This window comes from Drosophila rhopaloa, unplaced genomic scaffold (genome assembly GCF_018152115.1).
Source record: "Drosophila rhopaloa isolate 14029-0021.01 unplaced genomic scaffold, ASM1815211v1 contig_115, whole genome shotgun sequence".
Classification (NCBI taxonomy): Eukaryota; Metazoa; Arthropoda; class Insecta; order Diptera; family Drosophilidae; genus Drosophila; species Drosophila rhopaloa.
The window spans coordinates 14019748-14046050 of record NW_025334990.1 but is presented as its reverse complement, the minus strand read 5'-3'; the positions used below and the strand labels follow the sequence as shown (position 1 = coordinate 14046050).

General features: G+C 41.7%; 4 protein-coding genes across 8 annotated transcripts; all 4 read left to right on the top strand.

Moving 5' to 3' along the window:
* Positions 1-4272: 4272 nt before the first annotated feature.
* On the top strand, positions 4273-5118 carry LOC108039589 (serine/threonine-protein phosphatase Pgam5, mitochondrial). The gene has a single exon (XM_017116640.1). It carries the CDS (start codon positions 4285-4287, stop codon positions 5116-5118), a length of 834 nt encoding a protein of 277 aa, XP_016972129.1. The 5' UTR covers positions 4273-4284.
* A 2175-nt stretch (positions 5119-7293) lies between these two features.
* On the top strand, positions 7294-8446 carry LOC108039588 (trypsin-2). The gene is made up of 3 exons (XM_017116639.2): positions 7294-7618; positions 7683-7959; positions 8023-8446. The coding sequence occupies exons 1-3, from the start codon at positions 7356-7358 to the stop codon at positions 8377-8379; spliced, it is 897 nt and encodes a 298-aa protein (XP_016972128.1). The 5' UTR covers positions 7294-7355; the 3' UTR covers positions 8380-8446.
* Positions 8447-10135: 1689 nt separating this feature from the next.
* LOC108039599 lies at positions 10136-26258 on the top strand. 5 transcript variants are annotated; one of them, XM_017116654.2, is made up of 19 exons: positions 10136-10611; positions 12747-13094; positions 15464-15519; positions 15577-15809; positions 15885-16072; positions 16275-16370; positions 17569-17780; positions 18680-18836; positions 19550-20075; positions 21107-21398; positions 21531-21784; positions 23002-23430; positions 23911-24141; positions 24221-24361; positions 24431-24634; positions 24716-24901; positions 25062-25145; positions 25698-25763; positions 25990-26258. In XM_017116654.2, the coding sequence occupies exons 2-19, from the start codon at positions 12788-12790 to the stop codon at positions 26090-26092; spliced, it is 3765 nt and encodes a 1254-aa protein (XP_016972143.1). In that variant the 5' UTR covers positions 10136-10611; positions 12747-12787; the 3' UTR covers positions 26093-26258. The 5 variants fall into 5 exon arrangements, with proteins under 5 accessions (XP_016972143.1, XP_044314917.1, XP_044314911.1 ...); XM_044458982.1 differs by lacking the exons at positions 24221-24361; positions 24431-24634; positions 24716-24901; XM_044458976.1 differs by lacking the exons at positions 24221-24361; positions 24431-24634; positions 24716-24901 and having other exon boundaries at positions 25987-26258.
* On the top strand, positions 13953-15096 carry LOC108039598 (UBX domain-containing protein 2B). The gene has a single exon (XM_017116653.1). It carries the CDS (start codon positions 14026-14028, stop codon positions 15076-15078), a length of 1053 nt encoding a protein of 350 aa, XP_016972142.1. The 5' UTR covers positions 13953-14025; the 3' UTR covers positions 15079-15096.
* Positions 26259-26303: the final 45 nt, after the last annotated feature.

The following is a 26303-nucleotide window of genomic DNA, read 5'->3' as shown; positions in this document are numbered from 1 at the left end:
GCGGAAGGGGAGGAAATGCGTTTCAATGGCAACTCTCTCAAAAATCAAAGACAAAATTTGAGTGCAGTGAAAGCAATTAGTTTTAAAGCGCAATATAATTAGATTTTAATTAAAATCTCAAGAGTCCAAAAGCCGAACAAAACAATCAAATTAGAAATGGACAACAAGCCCAACTGCAAATGCAGCAGGCCAACGCAAATATACAATTTATGCGTAGCACATTGAAAGTGAGCAAATAGGGAGCTTTCGGTCCGGAACTTAAGTCCGGACCCGTTTTTAGCCCCCGGCTTGAGCCATAAATTGTAACGGCTTTTGGCCCTACCTTATGCAGATTTGTTTAACTTCAAAAGAGCCAACAAATTGCCAGGCATTGGCTTTTTCAACCATACCTTATACTCAGCTCCTCGAGCTGACTTTTATTTGGCTTGTTTTCTGTTGCTTTTTATTTGTATTTTTATTTTCCTCTCAAACATTAATCCAGTAAACCGTAAACAAACGATGGCAGTCAACAAAGGACCAACATGGCGTATGAGCTATTAAGTGTACCATATGTTTGCCGATGTGTGCTTTGGTCTAGCCATATTTTAAGCTCCCCTGCACAATTCTGTTGTTTCCGCATTCCGTTTCTATTTTCTATATTTTTTTACCGACTGCAACTGCAAGCCGTTTTCACATAGAAATACATCGCTCTTGAAATATACGATTCCTAGGACTTAAGGATTTATTGCACTGCAAAGAGGCTTAAAGAAGCAAATCCAAAGGGAATACCTTGCACATAAAGAAACTATATTTAACTTAGTTCAATTTCTAACATGATGTTTTAATAAATACAAATACAATTAAACATTTTTAGACCCCCACGTAAGCAATTGATAAAACACACCATTAATTGAATTTACTTGAATCATAACGTATCGCTCGGATTACTTACTAACACATTAAATATTTAAAAATAAACCCACTTGCTTTGTCCGGGCAAACTTGAAAATTGTGAAATTAAATATTTATTTGCTCGCTGAAAAGTTTGCGAACCCCAAAGTGCTTATCCTTTCACAACAGAGTCACAAGGTCGAACCGCAGTGGGGAACTTGCCTTTCATTGGCAATTTGTATTTGTTTCCCCGCTGTTGCTTTATAAGTATTTTTATTTGAGCACAAACACGAACGCCAACAAGCGGCAATGAAAGTTAAACAATGTTTGCGGCTTTGCTATCCGTTTCCGCAATAATTTCTCGGATCCGCCTGCGAGCGTTTTGTGTCCTTGACACAATTTCCCCAGGAAAACTTTTGATTTCGCCGCAAGATAATTTGCTAGCTGGAAAATGGAGGCAGTGCCAGTGGGTCGCGGCCACTTAAAGTAATGCAAAACGAAAAAAAAAAAAAAAGGAAAAAATTCCAAATAAGGAAATCAAAATGGCAAGGCAACATGAAAGGCGAGCGAAAATTGAACATCCTGCAGCAGGATGCGTTGCGACTTGGCGGTTGTGGAAAAGGCCAAGAGGTTCCAGCCAAGACGAACACCATAATTATGGGTGACCGCGATAAGGAGGAGCGCTGAATGTAAGGGAATTGCACGGGACAATTGCCGCCAAGGACTGCGCCCAAGGATTCAAACCGGAGTGGGTGGCATTTTCCTTTATAACTCAAGGATGGGGCTGGCCGTGGGTCTCCTCGATCCCGGACGACTGGTCACCCTGTATGGAAATGGCTAGGAAGATGGAGATGGAAATGCTGCCCCACTTTGTGCAATGAAAAATTTCCGCTCGCTCGTTCCTTTTTTTTTTTTTTTTGCTTGAAGGATGACATTTTTGCAAATTGCCATCATAATAATAATCAAATTCGTGTAAATTTGTTTGCAAATTCAAGAAGGAAATGGTGTCAGCTGCCCCAGTTGCCCGCACTCACCGAAAAGCAGATACAGATGGTTTGGGATTATCAAGTTAATAGCTTTTCTCCTTCTCGTTTCAGTTTAATGCTGATGAAATTGAAAACATAAACTACACAGAAGTGCGCAACTTGGGACAGGCTCTCTGCAGTGATAATGGAGATGGCTTTTTCAAATTTCGAGATTGTAGGGCCAAATTATTTCTCCTCTGAAACGGATGGCAATTAATTAAGGGAAAAAGGGTCCAAGCCTGGTAGCTTAAAATATATAAAACGTTACAATTAAGGCAATGCCCTAGGGTAATATTTTGTTTAATTTATTGAAAAATCAAACGGGAAATTATCGGCAACCTTTTTGCACATCAACAGATATGTCAACTTCCATAATGAATTTAAAATGACATATTAATAAATTCATTTGATTTAAATAAAGTGACTTAATCTGCTTATGAGTTTAGCAACAAAGTATTTAATGGCTATTTTCACATATTGGATTTAATATGCATCATTTTTCATAACTTTCATTTTCCAAATTAAATTGCACACTAAGCCCACCTGCATTGCGTTTTTGAAGGCAGTGCAAGGAAGTTCTCGGGACATGAATTACAACTTTAAATTGACTTGTCTGGCATTCACACTCACTATTACACTACCAGGGCCTTTCACACACGTACTTATTCAAACACCTTGTAAGAGTAATCCCCACGTTTCTAGGCCGCACAATGCGAGATCTGTTTTATGGTTCCTTCAAGTGGCTTATTCCGAGGACCTCACAAAAGTAGTGAATGAATATGTGTGTGGCTACAAGGACAACCTGGTACTGTGACTGCACAGGAAAAATGCAACTCAGTAATAATATGCAATTGGTTTGGCTGAAATGCTAGGTAACATAAAATGATCTAATATTAAATAAATAATAATAAATAAATAAATATGAATTTTATCATTTGAAGTGAATAAACTGGAAAGTAATGAAAAAAGTAGGTGAAGTAGTATTAAAACATAACAATAGACAAATATTAGACAAAAATCTTTTTGATTTCTGCAGAAACATATATTCTGCTATAAACATATACTCTGCTATAAAAGGGTTTTTTTTTTTTTAGTTTAATAAAATATGTAAAAACATGTGAACATTTGGCTTTGTGATATGGATTAAAATTTTAAATACATAAATCATAAATATTTAAAAATGTTATAGTTGTATAATTCACACTATACTTTTCTCTGTGTCCCTAGTTTAATAAAGGTGTCAGGGTGAAAAACTTGCCAAAGCCGTCGAGCTCTTTTTACCACAGAAACCTCTTTGGCCAACAGATAAACTGGCATTAGCCTGATCCGTTCAGGGAACTCGCTTAATTTCAATTCCATGCGGTCGCCAATCGATGGGGTTGAACCTGGGCCAACTTCCCAACTTCTGGACGTTCCCCGGTGGTGGTGGCATGTCAAAAGTTTCAGTCAACTTCATTAGGCCAAATCCGACGGCCAACAGACTGGGGGAACTGGCAGCCAGGGCACGTCATGGTCAGCCACTTGTGGATATCCCGGTGCTCCCTGCATTCCTGATGGCCATGACGCTGAAATTAAATGAAGCAAAAACTTGGACAAAGTTATTTAGCGAATGATAGGCCAGTTTGCCTTTTCCGGCTGACTGGCAGAAATTAAATGCCCTGAGATTTGAAACGGTGGGCACTCATTTGCACGAGATTTCCCATTCGAGTAGGTTCACAGTTCGTTTTCCATGGCATCACCTTGCTAACTTATTCGGTTTTTCGCCGCCTGATTGTGGATGGGCGTAAAGTTTGCCGCTCAAAAGTTGTTCTCGAGTATCCTGCCGAGGGTAAAATAACTTTGACACAAAAGTTGGCCGGCCAAAACCTTTCAAGAGTCCACTTTTCCAACTCTTTCAAAACCCCTTCCCTTCTTTGTCTTGAATGCTAATCAAGAAAGGGAACTCGAAATCTGAATAAACTTTTAAAAGTGCGACAAAACCCACTGAAGAGTCAAAGTTGATTGCCATTGCAATTGAGTTAAACCCATAATTGGCTGATATTTTAAAAGCTCTTAAATGAGTGAATGAATAAGCAGAGTAAATTGGTAGTAAAATGTATTGGGAAATCAGCCTTGAGACTCTTGTTTTTAAAAGACTATTATGATTTTCAAAGTGTGTACACAAAGTGTTTACAAAATAGGGAAATTGGTGAATAAATAAAACTCTATTAACTCAAAGCTACAAAATCTACAAAATCAACTAAATATAAAAATATTTTTAAGTGTTGCTTCCAGAGTATTTTAAAATAAAAGTCTCAAATAACGTTTATTTTCGGTTCCTGGAAATTAGCTTGCTTTTGAAGTAACTCAAATCTATACTTGTGAAATAAACAAACTTTCACTGCTTCCAATGAGATATTCTGCCCTTTGGCGCTCGGTGGGCGCCATGAGCTGCGGTTCGCTGGTCACCTACTTGACCCTCCGTCTATTCGATGGCCAGCAATCCTCGCTACTATCAAGTGGAGATGGCAAAGGGGAGTTGGGACCCGTGGACAGTGGCACTTGGCTGCATCATTGGGATCTCCAGAAGCCGCAGCTGCAAAAGGTGTCGAATGGCGAGGAGTCCTCGGCCCTGCGTCATATAATCCTGGTGCGACATGGCGAGTATACGAAGACCCCGAATGGAAGCCACCTCACGGAACTGGGTCGTCGGCAGGCGGAGAGGACAGGTCGAAGGTTGCGGGAAATGGACTTGAGCTGGGACCACGTGGTGGCCTCCACAATGACGCGGGCCGAGGAGACGGCCATGATCATCCTGAAGCAGCTCAATCTGGATCCCCTGAAGATGAAGCGGTGCACCTTGCTGCCGGAGGGCACTCCCTATCCGGGGGATCCTCCTTCCAAGAAAAGTCCACGCAGCTTGGAACTGGCCTATCAAAGGGATGGTCCAAGAATTGAGGCTGCCTTTAGGCGTTACTTCTTTAGAGCCAGTCCAGAACAGGAGCACGATTCCTACCTCCTCATAGTGGGCCATTCCAATGTGATCCGGTATCTGATCCTGCGAGCCTTGCAACTTCCTCCGGCTGCCTGGACACGGCTCAACTTGAACCACGGGTCCATCACCTGGCTGACTGTGTGGCCCTCGGGCTATGTGACCTTGCGATGCCTGGGGGATTCCGGCTTTATGCCCATATCCGAGTTGACCCATCGAAGGCCGTCGCCGGCTAAATCGGATAATAACTAGCTCATGATTAAAGCTCCACTGCCGGATGCGGATTCGGACCAGTACTAGTTCATTTTCGTAACAGGAGTGGAAACGTGACTTCCTGCACATTTTGTCGCAACTGGGGGAAAACCACTTTAAGTTTGGCCAAAATCACTTGGCCAACACACTGCCAGCTGCATTTGCATCCGCATGCCAGCACAAGCACAGTCACATTCACAGCCAAATTCACATCTACATACAGTGGCCACAGTGCCAGCGGTTTGGGGCTGACACGCCCAAAGCGGTCATACCGCCCACTTTTTGGCCAACCGGTAGTTGGCACATTTGCGCTACTCTTTCGGGATTGTCTCTGCTCATTAGTGCGGCTTTAATTTTGGTTATTGCGCCTGTCCCATGTTGTTCGGTTTTGGTTTTTGGTTTCGGTTTTCCGCCTTTGGTTTTGGCCATCGTCAACTTTGTTGCCGTTGTTATTGTTGCCGTTGCCACTGCCTTTGCCGTTGCCGCTTTCCCGCTTTCCCGCTGGCGTTTCATTAAATTTGCATCCGTTCACAATTTGAATTTAATTTGTTGGGGGCTGAAAATTGCATTATAGCAATCCGCCCGGAGCTGCTCAACTGCCACTCACATCGAGTGTCAGCTGCTAAATATTTGCCTCGCCACAGAAATTCTGGAGCGCATGGAAAAAAGGCAAGTGTTTACTTTATGGCCCTGTTATTGCTGTTGCGGTTGGCTGCCTCAAAATGGCCCTTGACGTCCATCGGACGTGCATTATAATGTGGCAGTATGGTCGAGTCATTATTGTGAATTTTATCGGGCGAAAATCTAAATATAGCAGCCAGGGAGTTACAGAAACATACCAGAGATTTTTCAATAAACTTAAATTATATAATCTCTGTGGAAAACTTTCTGTTTCACTGACGATTTATTTTTGAGAGAAAAATATTCACAAATGATTAAATATTTGTACTATTGATCATTTCATGGGAAAAAAAGCTGCTAAGGAAGAAAAGAAAGATACAAGAGTTCATATTATAAACATACATTATATGAACAAATTATTTTTAACGACTTTTTCTTCACAATTATTCAAATTATTGTAAGTTTTAACGGAGTTACAAAAAGGTACTGACGTTCTTAAAATAGTTTATTTTAAGGGAAGAAAAAATTCTATAACTCAAGTCATTTTAAAAACAACTTTAACAAATATTATAATAAAATCAAAGCCGAGAGTTAACCTATATTTGGCTTAACTTCTCACTAACAAGATGAAAGGTTGCAAAATCATCATAATAAATATATTTTATTAAATTGTTTATATCTCACCTATAGTGAGTTTTCATACTGAGGCCTTCCAACTGGCAACATATACGGGGGAACTACGACTTGTGTCTCAATATTCGGAAGGAAAACATCCTTGGAAAGTACTGATTCTTACAGACTACTCCTAAAATCATGAGTATTGGCAATTGTTTTGCGACCTTCTGTTCAGCCACTCACATGAACAAGTTCTTGAGTCAAATGAGTCAGAGAGTATTCAACTTAAGTATCCCCAGCACAGTCATGATTATCAGTGATAGCAGTTGCCAGACTAGTGAAAGTGAACTTTGGGATGGATTAACTATTGTTACAATGTAAGTGCCCCAGTATTTCTATCAAGGTTTGCTAAACCATTCTGATTACAGAGTGTTCTTATCATTGATGTGTTCAATCGTGGCTATCTTCACGTTATACGACTTCTTTGTGTGCAAAAAACAAAGTAAGTTAATGGGTTTAAGTTAATTCCTAAAAGTATGTATTTATTTTAATTCTACTGGAATTCTTCAGAAATAAAGGTATATTTTTTACCGTAACTACCACTTACTACAACAAATACTTTACCAATTAAAATGACCAACATACTACGTAATTACTTATTAACTAACAAGTTCATAACAACTTGAACGATTATGTTATCGGGCACTTTAACTTAAACTGAACAAATAATGACCAACTTAAATGGGTGTAATTAATATTATCTAGGACAAGTTTCAGTTGGTTATTAAGGTTCTTAAATTTAATCAGAAGCCGTCTAGCGATGAGTGGTGGTTCATTCTCATGGGATTACTTGTCGGCAAACGATCAAATAGCATCGATGATAGAGTCAAAGTCAAAAGTGTATTATTTTTGTAAGACCATATTTACACGACACATAGTTATATTAGTCATTTACATAGCCTTCAATTATTTGTGTTTGAGTTTTAAAACCAAATTAAACTATGGAAATTTTGACTGTTTTAATAGGGATTATCCTGTGTAGCTCAGTGTCCAAAGCAGAGCTTGGTGTGATCGGGGACATAAGTGACGAATCCTTTGAGATGTTGATATCCGGGGGACATAAACCCAAGAGTAATCGACTGTCCCGTCACGTGGTCTCCATCCGCACCCAGAACTATGTGCGTACCCGTGGAGACAATCACTTCTGCAGTGGAGTCCTGGTCAGCAGTCGAGCGGTCCTAACCGCTGCCCACTGCATTACGGAGTAAGTTTCATAGTTCCTTCCTATAATATAATACCTATATATTAATTGAGTGAAACCCCTGCAGTCGGTACAAGGCCTCTATGAATCCGCGGGGCCTGAGAGTGGTTTTCGGAAACGTAAGACGTCTGGCGGCCTATGAGGAATCGGACACCCGGACTGTGGATCGTCTGGTGGTCCATCCGGAATACCAGCGATACAAGAAGAATGACGTGGCCATGCTCAGACTATCCGATCGCCTGCACAGCTCCAACCACGATGTCCTGCCGCTGCTCCTTCGCAAAACGGCCAATGTGTCCTATGGCGATGTCTGTGTCACCGTCGGTTGGGGGCAAATATATCAGGTAATGTATCCTCTAAACCTGGGAAAAATCCCTACATAACCTTTAAAATATCATCATTCGCAGCACGGTCCTTATGCGGATGAGCTCCTTTATATGGACGTTATTTTAAGGCCGCCCTCCTTTTGCGAAAAGCACTTCCCTACCTTTTTGGAAAACCTCTTCTTATGTGTGGAGCCCGATGTCGAGGGTGGCACCTGTGCCGGAGACATGGGCGGACCGCTGATCTGCAAGGGCGCTCTATATGGACTCATTCCCGGTCATTTGGGATGTGCTGGCGGCAAGGCTATGCAGTTCTTAAGCTTTCCATACTACAAGGATTGGATTATAAGCACCATGAAATCCCTTTCTGATTGTGGCTTCATCGAAGCCTCGAAAAGTGTTTTTTTAACTACCTTCATATTGGTTCTCGTAAATTTATAAAAATATAAAATGTATGGGAAAAATATTATAAAATGTGGTCATAAGATAAATTTCTTTTTAAACTGCTTATTGAAAGGTTTTTTTAAATAATATATACTTGTATAAATAATAAATATGTATGGAAAATCTTAGAATTTACGCATTAAATAATATATATAAATAATAAATATGTATAGATAAGCTTACAATTTACGCATTAAAGAAAATTACGAAAATGTAGAAAATCAGATCTTATTCGATTTACTGAAGGATAATGCGGATATCGTATTTGAAATATTTAACTTAATATTTACGAGCATGCCAAAAATGTCTATCAATCCAAATTTACAAGCTGTTGGTCAGTACTTTTTTTAAGCCAAACATCCCAAATATCGTCAGAGATTTTATTACACTCCTGATAAACATAACTAAGAATTGTTAATTTCTTTCTCCAATGCTGACAAACATTTCATGTCGTGGTCCATTAGTTTCTTCTAGTCAGGCCACCTCATTTGTGCACTCGATTTCCTGCTGTCCTTTTTGTCCCTAGGCAACCGCATTTGCAGTGCTGCATGAGTCATTTTTGGCCACGACTGACATTGATACACCGCTCAAAGGACGACAAATGCACACAAAGAGGAACCCAAAAGACCGGAAGTGGACGGGAATGTCTGCTATCAATGCTGCCAAACTAGATGCACCTTTGCGGATGTTTCCGGTTAAGAGCGAAACGAACCCAGGGGCCATCATTTCAGTCTTTAAGTTTGAAAGCCTCTTCGGGCTGGCGTGCAAATCTGACGCAAAATGCATAAATCAAAGGCAAATTGAATTTTAGCCATGAAAGGCACTTCTGCCACGGAGGCAGTGGAGGAGCCCAGGCGTTTGCGTTTTCGTTGTAGTTGTCGTTGTCGTTTTCGTTGTCGTTGTCACTGGCGTCTCCCGCTGCGAACTCTGACAATATGTTGAGGAAAATGCCGGGGAAAATGACGACCGCTCCCCGAATGTTCGCCTTTGGCCGTTCGCCGTTCGTCGTGCTTAACTTTAGCCTGCTCCGCTTTCAGCTTTCAGCAATGGCAAAACTTTGTCTGGCTTGGCGTTGATGCAACTTTAAAGTAAAGTCTACTTAATGCAAAGCTCAAGGCGCCTGCCGCCAACACAAACAAAAACTGCGAAATTGGTCGTTAGTGCTTATGAGATATATTTGGCGTTTCCACGAAAACTAAAGAGCTCTTAGCATGGCTATGCAGGATAACCTGACAACTGAAGCAAAGTTGGAGTACACACATGGAGTATACGACTCATTGAAATGGGTGTGTCCACGAAATTTTAGATTTTATATAATCACTTGTGCTGTTGTTTTCTTTATATATCTTTTTAAAACTTGACCACCTCTATGCTCAAAAATGTTTAAAAAAACCAATAAAATACATACTTTATAATGTTAATAAAGAAGAATTTATGGCAATCTATAATTTCCTTGAAAAGTAGTTTTTAGGCGTGTCATTAACATAATTTAATGCCGATAAATCAGTGTTTTTCTTTGTTTCTCCCAATAAACACTGTTTTTCCCGCCTCAGCAGCACGTGCTTTTTCCCCTTAGAGAGAAAAAAAAGTGCAACCAACAAGTCAATATTCACCATACGCCTCTTGTCCATTTTCACTCGCTGGTCGGTTAATGCAAATAGTAAAACAGGGAAAAATTTCTAAGTTTTCTTTGCTGATTATTTGGGCCTAAAACCTTTTCATCGTTCAGTCTTCGAACGGTGCTGGTCGAGCTTTGTGGTAAAATCGCGGAGAAAATCGAGTCAGGACACAGCATATTCATACCCATTAGCACCATTGCTAATTATGTGAAAATAAATAATTAATTGGTTGATAATTGCCGGGTTGATTGCATGCAATGTAAACACCGAAAAATTGTCGCAAAATCGGAAACGGTCAATAAACGGGAGGAAAACCCTGTTTTCAAATGTGCTCAATTACAAATCGATTTCAACTCAATTTCGGGTTTCGGTAACGGAATGTTCAAATAAACGAAACGAATCAACATATCAAACTAATTGCAGTCGAATTTAAATAACGTTCAATTAAAAGCATGGTTCGCAAAGTCAAACCCATAATCACACCATATATATGTATGCATGTGTAAAGTGTGTGTAAGTGTTTAGCGAGTGAGGGAGACGGCTTGAGGAGAGAAAGAGAGAGAAAGGGCTTCGATTCGACATCAATCAATTAATTGGAAATCCAAACGAGGTGCGTAAGTTCATTTGGCGTGCAATTTGTTAATTAATCGAATCTGGTGTATGAGTATTAGCACAAACTGGAGCGTTAAGTCTGGCTCATTATAGTCGATGTAAATTGCTGACTTCGTTGTGGTTTTAAATTTGGGAAATGTAATATTCTGCCATACATATAATTAATGTCTGTAAAGTTCAAACCGTGTTGGAAATATTTCAAACTTTGGTTTAAAACTTCACAGAATTTACAATAATAAAATAGGACCTGAAAGTAGGCAATACAATATGATACTTCATATTTTTTTGCCCTATACTATATTTTATTGTCAAGGTACTTAAAGATTATACGGGTTCTATGTTTACAAATAAATAATATTTAAGACTATATTTTATTATGTACTTAAATTTAATGTTCTATCAGGCACCCAAACTATTGATTTAAAACATCATAATATTTCAAACCTAAACCTTTTCCATTACTTAAGCGATTTTATCTCTTCCCCATTGCAAAGTAATGCGAGTGACTCCACTCTAAGCCGCATTGAAAGCCTTTTACTGGGTGTGACCCAATGCATTGAACTCTGCCACCTCGCTCCATAATACTTCGTCTGTTATCATTGAACGGCTTTCACTAATATCGTTCTAACAAGCAGAGCAATGGCTACAATAATGGGGAGATAATAGGCGACAACAAGTCCACACATTGCGTATCGAGTTGCCTTCGAAAGAGCTTGGCCAGCAAATTCGAACGCCTTGAGTCGTGTCCACTTGGCTAACATAATCGCACATGCAGAGCCAGCAAGACAGTTCTATCTATATATATACATATATCTAGAGGGATAGAAAGGTGGCAGAACATATATGTGTATGTGGGGGGAGCAATTGCAAAATCCCACCCAATGCATCGGGGTATCGAGTTTTAATGACCCACTTTCCAGCTCAAGACTATTTAAGTTTGGCCAGCCATCTGTATTGGTTTGGTCTAATTCTGAAAGTCCCCTGGCAGAGCAATTAGTATGGCCATTGGCCAACATGAATGGCCGATAAAGGCGGCAAACGGCGAACGTCGTATTGTCAAGGAAAACAAATGAGTTGAGTTTACCAACGGTCACTTGAGGGGCTTCCACCCGGGGTGTTCGTACTTCTTCAGGCCCTAAAGAGATGTCTAGTCCCAGAATCGAAAAAAAGGGAAAAAGAGAAAATAAAACAAGAGAAAGAGTAATTTCACAGTCTCTGAAAGTCATTACCCATTGATATGTGTTCTAAAGGAGGTGAAAGAGTGGCTTTTGTTGCTTTTTTGTCAGCTTTTTTCTGTAGACTGTGTGTTGACAACATTGGAAAGGGCAAAGACAGCGAAAAATGAAATTAATAGAATTAAGAGGTGAAGAATTCAATTCAAGGCAACATTCAGGGACAGCAATTAAATGGAACAGAACCTTGACAGGAATGCTGCTCTGGCATACGGTGCGGATACTTGATTAAGGAAGGCAACTCTTGAACAAAATAAGGCAACTTAATTGAACAAAATCAATACTTATTAAATTATTTAGAAATACGCAGACTGAATGAAAGAAGAAAGGGCTTTCAATAAATGTTGGCATACGGTGCGTATACGTTATATTTATTTGAACTGCTTAAGGTGTCACTTTAATATGTTTATGTTGCCTGTTCTCTAATATATAAAATTTAGTTCCCACAAAAACTATTCATAAAATAAAGAATAATACTAATAATAATAATAATAATAAGACACCTTTAAGTCAGACCCAAAAAGAGGTCACATAGTATTTAATAAACAAAATTTGGGTGCCCGGAAATTTAATTTGTGTGAAAAATATGTGAAAATTCCTCACGAAGCTGCAATATTCATTAATTCGGTGAATGTCGCAAACTCTTTGTGAGTTACTAGGACCCCTAGCTAGTTACTTGGGTCTCTGGAAGCCGAAGCCCAAATCCCGCCTGCAAGCCAGCGCAGGAACATACATATGAATGCATAATTGGAACATAAAATTCCGAAAATATTTTACAACATTCTCCCTGGTCCCCATGTGAGTGTTTTGGGGTTTTGTTGTGTCGGGTCCTCCTCCTTCTCCTTCCCCTTCTCGTCTTCGGCTTCATGGTCATGCCTGTTCCGCATTAATTCATTCGCAGGACGGAGAACCAGCCAAGGCAAGTCAGCCATCCGGCCGAAGATGGACCAGCGTAATCTAACACTGCCAACGCCAGCCGCAACAACAATTATGTCCTCGTCATCCGCAGCAGCAGCAGCAGCGGTGATGGCGGGCTTCGCAGGATCCGGGGGTCCAACAACATCTGCGCTGGCAGGATCCACAATAGCATTAGCCACAACAACAACAGCAGCAGCATCAGAAGCAACAACAACGCCAGCCACATTTTTTACCTACAGCATACCAGGCATGGACATAGCGCCAGGACCATTTATATTCACCTACGTTAGTGAATTTTTATCGCTTATCACGCCCGAGGAATTGCCGCTGGGTAAGTACCGCCCGCCCACCTGCCCCTTGTGTCCTTGTCCAATGGGCGTGTCCTTGTGTCCATGTATGGGGTGCATATGGATTCGAAGGATATCGGGGGAAAGGGGTTTCGGGTTGGGGTGTCAACTATGTCTGCTCGCCAACAATGAAGGCATTAGAGATGTAAATTCAGGACAGCATTTGATAGGTAGGCAAGTTATTCAGCACAGATGGAAGTGCTCGGTTAAATAGTGCACACAAAGAAAATTATTAAAGTTTTATTTAAATATCGTCGTCTAAACTAACTCAACCGACATATGCAGTTGTATTAAACAAAATTAAACCTTAAATTCTAAATTTCTCTTTTAAATCTAAGCCATAGTAAATCATAAAATAATATTTGATATTTAGTAATATAAATATTAAAATATTATTCAAACAGTAAATAATAAAACACAGCTTTTGACAATATTGCTATGAGATTATTCCTGAATTTCAAAGCCTCAAATTTGTTTAAACAAATGTATTTGAATTAAATTATTTAACTTTAAGTACAATTTATATCCTTTTTTAATACAATAATATGTTACATATACTTTTGATTTTATAAGAGTACAATGTACAAATCTTATTTTGGTTTAAATAATTATAAGTAGTAAATAATATCTAAAATTTTCTCTGAGTGCTCGAATACTTAGTGATAGGTTAAAAACAACCAAGGCTTAAATAGTTTCCATGGCACTAATCCCTGAATGGTGGCCCCCTTGTCCATGACCCTTTTACCATTTAAAATTCATGAGGGGTGAGGGAATGTAGGGGATGTGGCTGCCACAAGGATTTTCGGTGTAAGCCAGAGGCAGAGGCGGCGTAGCTACAGTGATCACCCTTTGAACAACATGTGTTTGTAAATTCACTCCATCGAAACAGCCCCAAAATTGGTTGTGCCTGCCCAGATGACCGATGAGCAGAAGCTGAGCACGTTCATGAAGCGACATGGGGTGCGTGAGGAGGTGGCCCGGCAGTACCTGAGCTCCAACAACTGGTCCCTGGAGATAGCCAGCACTACCTTCGAATCGGATGCGGCGGCCAAAAAGGTCGAGACCGAGAAATCCCCGCAGGCCGATGACAGTAACAAGGATATCCAGTCGCTGTTGAGCCAGCACTCCCGCAAGAGGGAGAATGACCAGGATGGCTACCAGGCAGGTGCCTCCGATAGTTCCTCCGATCACGAACCTCCGGTGGGCAAAAGGGTCAACATCGAGAACTCCACACCGGCCATCACCAACAACGATAGCGATCGAAGTTTGAGGGTCTGGGGTCATGGCGTTCGTCTAGGCAGCGCCCATCCCATCAATCCACCTCCTCGTTTTGCTGAAGAAGATTCGGATACGGAGCCCACCGACGATGAGCACACCATAGTGGTCCTTCATCTCTGGTCGGAGGGGTTTTCCCTGGACGATGGCTCCCTGAGGCCGTATGCTGTGCCCGAAAACGAACGATTTCTACGCGCCGTCTTGAGTGGAGATTTCCCGGAGGAAATGCTTAGGGTGCCCAGAGTTCAGCTTAGTGTTCAGGATCACACCAACGAGTCCTTTCGCCATCTGTCCAGGAAACAGTTCATGGGTCCCGGTCGACCTTTAAACAGTCCTCCTTCCCGAATAATTGTTAGCGTTCCAATGCCGGTGGAACCACAAACCCTTCACCTGAACGAACGGGCCGCAATAACTACCATACAATTAAGGATGGCTGATGGAAGCCGCGTGGCAGGAAGATTCAATCTCACCCACAACATTGGTGACCTCTATCGATATGCTCGGCAGGCCCGTCCGGAACTCTCCGGCCGAAATTTCGTACTGATGACGGCGTTTCCGCGGCAGGAACTCCTCGAATCAGACACCCGTACTCTGGACCAGGCCAATCTCTGCAACGTGGTCGTCATCCAGCACTTTAACGAGGAGCAGGCTGATCCCTTGTCGAGTGATCCTTCCGATCAGATTGTGAAATAAAAGTCAGTTGAGATGGAAGAGATTGGGGTGGTTATATAAAGGATTGGTTTTTGTATTCCAACTTTCAAGAACAATTTCCTCTTTAAATATATAATTTCAGCTGGAGGGTTGGATTATAGTTCTGGGCAGATTGAGAAATACAAGTAAGTTGAGATGGAGGAAAGTTAAGATATTTATGTGTAAGGTAGGGGCAACGTTTAATTTGAGTTCTCAGGATTTTCCTAGTTTTAATCTTAGCTTAAAGAAGTTAAAGTAAGATTAAGCTGAGACTGTTATTATAATAGAATATTATAAAGATATATTATATTATATTATAAGCACTTTTTAAAAATTGTTACATTGAGATTAAGATTTTGGGGACTATAATCATTTTCTAATACTCCAGATTCCATACGCGATGTATTACACAAAAACACCAGCCTGCTGGACTTTGCCTCCAATGTAAGTGAAGCTATCAAATCCGGAGATGTATCTACATAGCACTTCCCCCCCATTTAGGCCATTAAAATCGAGTCTGGCTTCATCGCCCTGATGAGCGTGTTCGCCATCCTGGCCCTGGTGCCCCTGATCGCCACCTGCGCCTGGTGCTGTGGTCGCCGTTCCACCCAGGACGAGGTGGACCACATACGGAATGCCCCCTGCCACATCCGCGACGAATCGCTGGAGGAGAGTTTGCGATGTCGCAAGAGCGCCGGACTGGTCACCCTGTGGATTGTTTTCATTCTGCTAACGTGCGTTGCAAACTAAACAGCTTAACTTTTTTGAGGGGTGGTAGTAATAGTAATGGAAGGTAACTGCTTTTACAGGCTGAGCGACTTCAGCATATTCTATGCCAACAGTCGCCTGTCCGCCGGCATCGAGATGACGCCCGAGATGGTCAAGTCAGCCGTGCACGACGTGGAGGTCTTCCTCAAGGACACCCATCTACAAATCAAACACAAACTGGATAATGGCTTCCACGTTTCCGTGGAGCGGGTCGTCAAGGATCTGGAAGGTCAGTCGTCAGCCAGTCAGGCAGTCATTCGGCAAAAGTTTCCCAATCGCCGTGCCAACTTTGTGTCGCCAAGCACTCGAACTCCCGCCCATTTTATAGCCTTCGATCCATGCATTATGCTGCACAAAACTTTGCCCGCACTGCACTGCTGCGATGATGTAAATGTATGAATTTTATATATGCGTTTGCCTTTCTTCCGCAGACGTGGATGTTCTCCTTGGCGAGCCGATTCAAGCGGAAATATCCGCACACACTGGCCTTGAGCTGGCGTATGATTCACTGACGACACTTAGCCTGGGTGAGTACGGATGGTTAAGTGCTCCCCATGCGATGGGCATGCGATTGTCTGGTTACGGACTTGACCCAAATTCCATTGTTAGTGGCCGGTGGCCAGTGGTCAGGCCTGCATGGTCAGTAGGCCCGAACCACCCGCTATTGGCCAAACATGACAATAAACCAGCCCCAATAAATTACCGGCCCCAAAAGAGGGTGACCTTTGGGTGGAGCTTTAAATTTTCCACTTTTCCTCTCTTAATTTCACTTCCATTTCGATTACCATTGATTGCGGTTTCTATTTTTAAGAGACTTTAGTATGCAAGCATTATTTAGAACATTTATACTTCCAATAACATCAGTTCAAGAAACTCACAATAAATCGAAAATATCTTTGCATTATTCCAATACAAAATTGTCCGACTTATTATTTTTACTTTATTTATTAATTTATTTTTCATATTATTTTTGATGTCAGGAACACTTGTTTATTTGTTTTGAGACCATCTTTACCATCATTAAACAAACATAGTCGAAGGCCTCGTAGCTTGCACTATGCCTTTTATGGTAGCTTTAGTTTTATAAACTATTCTATCATTAATAATAAATAAATACAAATATATTTTTTGAGAACTATTTTTAAGTTCAAAAACATTGGTAAAAAAAACTAACAATAAAACGAAAGTACGTTGTACCATTTCAATAAAATATGCTCCGCCAATAAATATGTAAGCATACATAAAAGCTCATAATGTATACGAAGTCATTGTTAATGCTAGTTTGAATTCTTTTTAATATTTTGCCAAGATATTTATTTTATACACCACCAACAAACATACTGAAATGCCATTTCTAGCGTAGATACTCTTGCTTAAATCTCTGAAGCCTCCACTCAAGTCCAAACAATCTGAAAAATCAAAAACCCAAGGCAGTCCCAAAGCGCAGGCCATTGGTAAATATTCTCAGCCAAAAGCAATTGTTTGCGCCCAATTTCATTAGGGGAATGCAAACGGAGGCAGCCGGATCCGGCGAAAGTCTTCCTACACAATTGCCAAGATGACAACTCCATTATGTTCGCCATCGAACACAATGTGTAATTTGGAATCATGCTCCTGTGACGACTCCTTGAGGCCCCCTTTCCCTCCATCAAGTCACCCGCTCAAATAAAACACGCTACAATAACGCTGCAAATAATAATATTTTCGTGCATTTGTCGCTGTCAGCGAACGCGGAGCTCATCTACCGCGTGCTCATGCTGCAGGAGACGGTGGGCAGGGCCCTGAAGCTCTCCCAGGAGGCGTCCGCCAGGATGGAGGAGCTGCAGATCCAGCTGTCCGTGCTGCAGCGCCAGTGCACGTACCGCGACCGCCCGCTCTGCGACACGTTGCGTATACGCAGCTTCGAGGAGAACGGCGTCGTCGACGCCCTGAAAACTGTGAGTTCATTGCCGGGGTGCGCCGCTCGATTATATCTCTTTTTACGAGGATACTGATACCCTTGCTGGGGCTGAGATACTTTTGATTTCGAGTCACAAAACCTATAATAAATCTTTTATAGTCATTGAAAAAGCACTGTCTGTCTGTCTAGTCCTTGCTATACTTGTTGTCACTCGGATTTTTGCATAGGAGACTTTAGAGATTTTATTTAAGGATTTTAAAGCTGTCCTATTACATATATGATAAAAATTAAACATTTTGCTCCGGAAGCTTACAAATACAAACACATTTAATAGGTCCTCTTTTTGGGCACCTTTGATTTTATGTATAAAGGCGATGTCAACTATTTATTTTACAAAAACTTTTACTACACTTTTTACACTTTTACTTTCAATACATGTTTATAAAGTTAATTAAATAAAGTTTTCAATATTGTTTTCTTGCCTTTCTTAGATTACTTAAACTAAACAGATTTTAGTGTTTTTTTAATTTTAAAAGGATCAAAACATTGAAATATATTTATGCTTATTTTACTATATTCAATAGGTTTGATTTTATTCAATAAATATGTTTAAGTAATATTGAGATACAATAATAAGAAAAGATAAGAGCCAGAGTCTTATTACAAAAGAAAATTATATTCTTTAAATTTATCTTAAATCAAAATAACACCACCACTTGATAAAGCTCCCATTAATAAATCTTTTTCGCAAGGGTATTCCCCGCTTCGGTTCACCGAAACTAGCCTGCGTTTCTAGTTGAACGTATAAATAATTTGTACCCTGACTTCCTTCTCCCCCTTTTTTTCCCCCGTTCGGACTACACTGTTTTTCTAATTTCACCCGCAATATCTTATTTCCTGGACAACGGCACGACGACATCGCTGACAATTTGTCAGCTGCAAGAGGACCAGAGCATCTTCCGAATGCGCTACTTGGGCGAAATTGAATTCGGTGCCACTGTCAAAAATCTGACATCGGAAGTTGGCGTGTCACGTTCCATTTTCAGCAATTTCCCGCAACAAGTTAAACATGACACGGCATATGAGCGGAACTGTGAGTAGAGCAATCAAAATAAAAGGAAGCGGGTCGAGTTGTAATATTTAAGTTGGGGATTTCAACCAGGCCAAGTTAATCGCTGGCCCTACATCAAAATCCATATTGTCGTAGCCTGGCCAAAACTCAATTATGCCAACTGGCTAAGTGTACAATTCAATCAATGGCACAGGTGTCGGGCTTCCCATTCAGTCCATTTCTCTCCTCTGCTCAGAACCCATGATTCTGGCAATGCAATTTCCGAAACATACAGATAAATACACAGGAAAACCAATTTATTTGTTATCAAAATGATGATTTACATAACATTTTCGATTGATATGTTCGAGCATGCAGATATAAAATTAAAAAGATACGATTATAGTTTCAAGATGATATGATTTTAAATTAGAATTGATCAAATTTGAAAATAATATTTATTTATTTCGCAGTCTTATGATTGTAAATTAGAATTTCTAAAATCAAAGTAATATTTATTTATCTCGTCTTTTTATTAAATATGTTGCCTTTCTTCTGTCTCGAGTGCCAAGAATTTTCTACAATAGAGTTAACAGACCTGTTAATTTTATATATTTTTTATAATCTTCATTGAGTAAAATATAAGTTTTTCTGTGTAGCTGAAGAAGTTGCCCAAGTTTAGTCCCCAATATTAATTAGTGTCATTGGGTTTTGGTCTGTGGATGCTAATTGAATTGGCTCTAACTTATCTGCAGATACGTTGGAGCAGTTGGCAAGTATTCGGCATCGGACGACTGCCAACGCCCAGCAGCTGACCTCCACGATAAATGGACTGCTCCAGCGACTGGAGGGCACCTGGTCGTCCCTGCAGCCCGCCTACAACGAGCTGAAGGAGTGGGCGGATGCCTACTGGAGTGTGGGTTGGATTGCCGGAACAGTGATTGTCTGGGTGATGCTCTTCATGCTGATGTCCTACTGCTGTTTTCTCTGCGAATCGAATGCCAAATCCGGTGTGGTCTTCTTTATTGCCGTAATGCTCATCTGCCTGGCCAGCATTTGTCTCACCATTTATGGGGTATTTTCCCTGGCTGTGGGCGGCAATGCCGAGGTCTTTGTCTGTCGATCTCTGTACGATCAGGACTACAACATGCTGGGTAAGCTGCTGGACAAGCCAGGTTACGCATACGCCCGGGAGCCCCAGAACGGCATCATCGGGGAGCTGTTGCGTCCCGCCGGCGTCAATCGGTCGGTGGTCAATGTGGGTCTCGGCCAGGCCCTCAGGTGAGTCCATGTCCACTAACCAACACGTGTGTATATCTAGAGTTCCCAGATAGCCAATGCCCAAAAATGCCAGCGTTGAAGTAACGAATTTTGTTATCCAATTACTTTGATACTGTACGTGCCTGTAATTTTGATTGCCCACCCAAAAAGACCGAGTTACCTTGTATTCTGTATGAAAATCGAAATATACACCAGTTTTATGGTTTCATCGATTAGCAGTTTCGAGGGAAATTAAGCAGACATGTTTGCACACAGAAAAATAATATTAAATTTGATGTTTAGGAAATGCCATTTAGCCCTTTTACAAGTTCTTCCCTTTAGCAATATGATTTTTGTGGTAAAAATGTAAATTTGGCCAACCTTTTTGGGATGCTCCCCCTTTTGAAATGATTGACTGCACTTGCCAGAATCTCCTTATGAGCCAATAGAACTCCTCCCAAAAGCTCTTAATCGATTCCACTGTGATTACCCATTTCTGTGATTATTGTTGCCACTCTCCAACTTTTGCTATTCCGGCCCCAACTTGAAACTTGGGCAACCGCAACGCACTCCCTCAACTTGCCAAGTAATTCGGCTTCGAAGTCCCATCCATCCCTATCCCATTTGGAACTGAAGGGTGTAGAACAGAACAAGCCGGAGAACAGGGAACAGAGCAGAGCGGCCCTAAGCCACAAAGTTTTGAAAGCCCAGTGAAATTTGGTAGCCACATGGCACTCAATTTTGCAGGGAACACAGCAATGCCAATTCAACTAGCCGCACGCACCACCCACTCAAAAATGCACCCACTTCACCCAGTACCACCCACTTGTAACCGCAAATTTTAAGCACGATTCCAATTATCCGGGAAGCTACAAAATGCACATGCAGGCGATAGAAGTGAGGAGTTTGAGTAGAGAGGGGTATAAATAGCCGAATTTGGCAGGACAAACCACCACCCACTACTCTCCATCCCGTAGATATTATGGGTATAACCGAGGTAGCTTCATCCAATCTTTTGACATTTCTTTGACAACGCACACACACACACACAGAGGCTGCGAGCAAAATCAAGCATCGTACAATGTCTTTCAATTGGATGCATTCGTGAATACCAGCAAAATAGCCGACCTGAGGCAGTTCCCCAAAGTGTCCACGGCCATCGATGCGATTTCCGTGTCCGGGCGAACGCTTCTCTCGCTCACGCAATCCGTCCAGAACATTTTGGAGAACATGCTGCAGACGTCCTCGTTCAATTTGACCACGTACCGCAGCAGTGTGGGTGCGCCCACGCCCGAAAAGGATTTGGCCACATTCATTGATCAGATGCAGCGGGTGGCCCTGCAGGTGAGTGGACCACCTGGTGGCTCCATGTTGAGCCCCCTTCCCAACCCCCTGATTAGTTTCAATTAAAAGGGGGCGGCTACGTGAACTGCATAAAGCCGTAATTCAATTCACTCATCCGATTTGTGTCGCCAGATTCAGGATGTGGCCACGTCCTCGCGCATGACCACCTTGGGCAGCCGGTCCAAACGGCTGCAGGCCTCTATTCTCCAGCCATTGGAGAACCTGCAGAACGAGATACTATATCATCTGACGGCCTTGGAACTGCAGAGGGATCCCTGGGCCAAGCAGGTCAACCAGACGCTCAACCACCTGAAGAGCATCCAGAGTTACCTGGAGAACAAGGCCGGCGAGATATGCCACAATATGACGCGAGCTTACACAGATCGGTGAGATATAAATTTAGTTATAATTATTAGAATAAGGTGAACCAATTTTTGGGCCCAAGAAATCATTGGGAAACCTTTAAGTTTTATTCTTTAAAAAGTTTTTATTTACTTCAACTTAAATTTGTATTTCGGTAACGATAATTTAAAGTTAAATATAATGAAAGGGGTGAAGTTTTAGAGTTTTAGTATCCCCAATGAAGGTTTTAGGTTGCCTAATGCATTTTTAATTAAACTTTTATATTTTTAAGATGTTTATGTGGAAATATACAGTTTAAAACTGATACTAGATTTTCAATAAACCCATAACAATTATCCATAAACTAACCCAAAATCAAACAAGTCTCTTAACTTATTATATTTTTTCTTGGGTCTAACTTCTATATTTTAAATACAAAATTTATGAATTTAAAAATTTAGGCAAGCTTTCCATTTTAAGCAATATTCAAAGTTTTATGCAAAACTAAAATACTTAAAATCTGAATATAGTTCACCAGAGTCATATGCAGCACAATCCCAGTGATTTTCGCCCGAAAGTCAAGAGCACATCCTCTTGAAATGGCTCCCATTTAGCCACTTTTCTGCCTGTGGCACTTGCAACCGAACTCTCGGTCTGTCTGCGTGTTTGACTTTTTTCATTGTGTTTCTCTTTCCCCAAACAAGCTGGGAAACAAACAACTCAAGCAATTGTGGTAGTGCATTCGGGTGTACTGCACATAGTTTCCGGCTTTATCAAATAATTGAAAGTCCTAATCGTTTGATTAAGTTTGCCAAGTGTCATGATTGCATTTTTAGTGTTTTTCCAAGTGCACTCTTACTTTGCCACACATACATTATGAGAGGTAAGTTGGTGAGGAATGTAAAATATTTTTGCTGCCAGGACTTGAGAATGCCCGAATGTCTTTTGTTGCTTTGACCCACTGAGATTCCTTGAACAGTTTACAATTGTTTTAGCCACTTATGAACTCAAGTGCTCTTCAAGCGATAGGGCCAATAAATAATCAAATTGTCATTTCATTGTCGAATTTGTTTTATTAGTAAATCTAAGTATTTAATAGGATTGAACAGATTGGCAGGGATTAAAAAGAGGTTTTCAATTTATGTATACAACGTTTTACCAGCTTGTTTTTAAAATACTTAAGGCTAATTGCTAAGCACCTAATACTCTTAGAGGTCACACTTGGTCCTGGAAAATATGCTAAATATTTTTACCGCCACAGCCTGAAGGCCTACTTGACCACCAGTCGTGCCACCATGGAGTCCCAGCTGGGCGACACCACCACCAAGTGCCGACCCTTCTACGACACCTTCGACGCCAGCCGCACCTTCATCTGCCGCAACATGGTGGACTTCATCAACGGCCTGACCTTCTTCATCTTCCTCACGCTGCTCCTCTGGGCCATCGGCACTCCAGTTGGCCTCAATCTGATCACGGTCCAAACGCGGCTCAATGTGATGCAGGCCGCCCAGTCGCGCAGCAAGGGAAGGCAGCGGAGGAGCGACCGGAGTCCGGATCAGGAGCAGCGGAGCGGGAGTCGCGGGCGGAAGAAGCAGCGGACGAGCAGTGCGGGGGCCAGCGGGAGGAGCGGAAAGAGGGAGCAGAGCCGGGAACGCAGCACTAGCAGCACGGCGCGACCAAAACCACCACTGTGAGTTAACCCTCCCAAAAAAATACTCCCGTTTATTAATAATTAATAAAATATTTAATACAAATAATTAATAAAAAATTTAATAAAAATAAAAAATAAAAAGAAATTTGTATTTTTAAGCCCTTATTATTATAATAATCCCTTTATTATTGAAAATGTGACCCACAATGTATATTCCGAAATAGTCAAGATAGGTTGTCGGATTAGGAATGGTCATAAAAAATTGTTTTTTAAATTTTAATGATCCATCAAAATAGGTCACTAATGAAACCTGAAAGTGGTATACATAAGCTTTTATTATAATCATCAATTAATCTGCATTAATTCGGGAAACGGGCAAAAGCATTACAATCCTAGATATATCACTTATGAGAAAAGTTAAGATCAGATACAAATACTAATTGGTGACCTCGATCATTTCATTGATTTTCAAGATTTTGATTTCTTAGTGTTACAATTCTAATACCTAACCCCTCACAGAAGACGCACTGCCACTGAAGAAACCTTGGACCTGGCCGACGAGGACTCCACCCCATCGAGGCAGCAGCAGCAACAACAACAACCACCACGTCGCCAGGAGCAGAGCCAGCGGGAATCGGACAGGGAGCGGGTGCGCGAGCGGGACCAGCGGAGTCGGGAGCGGGAATTGAGTCGGGGCCGTGACATGTCCGCCTTAAATACGCCGGTGCGCAGTCGCAGTCGCCAGCAGCTGTGAGTAGTTATCCTCCATGGAACCACTGCATCTCGAACTCGTTCCATCCTATTGCATTTGCATTCTCATTTGCATCAGGCGCCACGATCCCGAAGATGACAATTGGGGCTCATCCAGCGGACCCAGTAGGGCCAACTCCCATGAGCGAGATCGTGAGTCCAGTCAGACTAGAAAGATTCTCAATATTTGGCAGTCGCGCAATAAGATCAAGACGCCACTGTAAGTCGAGGACCCTTAGCTATCCTTAGATACTCCCCCTTTCTGATTTGTCTACCCTCTAAACAAAAGTCGCCGCCAAGGCACTGAGGAATTCGACTTTGATGATGGCCACGAGGATAGAGGGTGGCAGACCCAGACCCAAAATCAGAATCAAAATCAGAACCAGAACCACATTCAGATTCAGAGCCATTCCCATAACCAGTCCAGTGTCAGTCCAGAACAACGACCCGATCCGCGCAGTCATCGCTCCAATCTCCGTACTAAGGCCAAGTTGTAAGTGACCCCCTGGTGACCCCGATTCTCCTCCGCGACTCCCCCACTCACTCTCTGCCCCACCCCCTCTGTGCATGCCAGACGTAGTACCAATGCGGATAGAGCTAGCAGTGAAACGGCCCGGCGTCCCATTACTCCCGTGCTCAGCGTTAACCCGGACATTCCGGCCGCCATTCCGATGCCCAGGACGCCGATGCGTCTCAAGAGCAAGGTGTCGCTGACCGCCCGAGCTGTCCAGGACATTGTCAACAAGCGGAATCAGCGCCTGTGAGTGTCTCAGTCCCGGTACCTTAAAGAAAACCCAAAGCCAGTTTGAAGATCACTGCACCTCCACTACCAAACACCCACACCCATTAGCAATTTCAGTATTTCTTCTCTGAGATATGTACTATATGTTAAAAACTAATCATATTGGTACTCCCCACAGCCAACGCACCGGCACCGATGAATTCGACTTGGATGAAAGCGATGCCTACGGTGCTGGAAGCCATTTGGATGCGGACGTTGCGGCGTAAGTCCAAATCCCATGAAAGTGTTACGGAAATCTAAAGAATAAAAGTGTTTTTTGGTGTTAAGTTTATAGCTATCGCTGTACTTCGGGATAACTCCCATACCATTTTATTAAAAGAGCTTAGCAAGTCTTAGAACAGGAAGGTGATGCGGATAATTATAATTTTATAAAATAGTGGACTATCTACTATTTCTATATCATATAGAAAATGAACCTAATATAAGGATTCATTTCAAAAGTGTCGATCTACAAATATGATCATATGATATGGCTCTCTTGATAATATACAAACCTCGAAGGGCTTCAAATTAGATTGTTCTCTCTATTGTTAATTACCTGACCAAGCTATGAATGAATCTGTAACATGACCATGACGAAATTGATCTGTCAGCAGAGGTCCAAAAAACCAAGTAACCAGAGCCACAAAGCCCATAAGTTTTCAAGAGACTAGCCAAGCCGAACGACCTTAGCTTCGCCTGAGATTTCTGTGACACCTAGACTAATGGAATAATGAAAACTCCCAAAATAACAATGGTTTTCGTGATCTTTCAGCGCCCGACGCACGCCGCCCAGGGGCGCCCCTCCGCCCCCTCCACCGCCAGCGGCCGGCTTGAACAGGTTCTACCAACGTTATTAACCGTATTCTGTTGCCAATGTGTTTGTTTTTTGATTTTGACTTTTGGTTTTTTGATTGATTTGATCGAATCTTGTGCACATGCCAGAGACAAGAAAGTACCAACCAAAACACACACAAATTCTTATTGTGTTCACAGCGACAAAGTCTATATATTCTGAACTTACTTTCTCTCCCCGCACGGCCACCAAAATCGATAATAATCAGTAGTGATCGCACGGTGCGCTGGAACGAGGACGAAACCGAGGACTTTGACTTCGAGGAGGTCGACGCACCGAAGAGTCCCATGTACTTGAGCCACAATCTCCATTGAACCCATCGAATCCATCTCGAATATTGCACTTTGTTTTGTATTTCGCTTTTAGCACTCCCTAGATCTTAAGTGAACTGTAGCTTTAGTGGCGATCCAATATGTTTTAGGCATTTGACAAGCGTAAATAAATAAATAATCTGTAGCGAATACATTTGGCTCAAAAGGGTTTCATATCCAATGTTCTATTAGTAACTCTTTAACAATGCCAAAG

Excerpts from the sequence above, each read along its gene's own strand:
- LOC108039598 (XM_017116653.1), top strand. The coding sequence starts at position 14,026 with ATGACCGATGAGCAGAAGCTGAGCACGTTCATGAAGCGACATGGGGTG.
- LOC108039599 (XM_017116654.2), top strand. The coding sequence starts at position 12,788 with ATGGACCAGCGTAATCTAACACTGCCAACGCCAGCCGCAACAACAATT. Across the intron at positions 21,399-21,530 it reads TGCAGCGGGTGGCCCTGCAG|ATTCAGGATGTGGCCACGTC; the intron begins GTGAGTGGACCA and ends TTGTGTCGCCAG. Across the intron at positions 24,362-24,430 it reads AATAAGATCAAGACGCCACT|TCGCCGCCAAGGCACTGAGG; the intron begins GTAAGTCGAGGA and ends TCTAAACAAAAG.
- LOC108039589 (XM_017116640.1), top strand. The coding sequence starts at position 4,285 with ATGAGATATTCTGCCCTTTGGCGCTCGGTGGGCGCCATGAGCTGCGGT.
- LOC108039588 (XM_017116639.2), top strand. The coding sequence starts at position 7,356 with ATGGAAATTTTGACTGTTTTAATAGGGATTATCCTGTGTAGCTCAGTG. Across the intron at positions 7,619-7,682 it reads GCTGCCCACTGCATTACGGA|TCGGTACAAGGCCTCTATGA; the intron begins GTAAGTTTCATA and ends AAACCCCTGCAG. Across the intron at positions 7,960-8,022 it reads GTTGGGGGCAAATATATCAG|CACGGTCCTTATGCGGATGA; the intron begins GTAATGTATCCT and ends CATCATTCGCAG.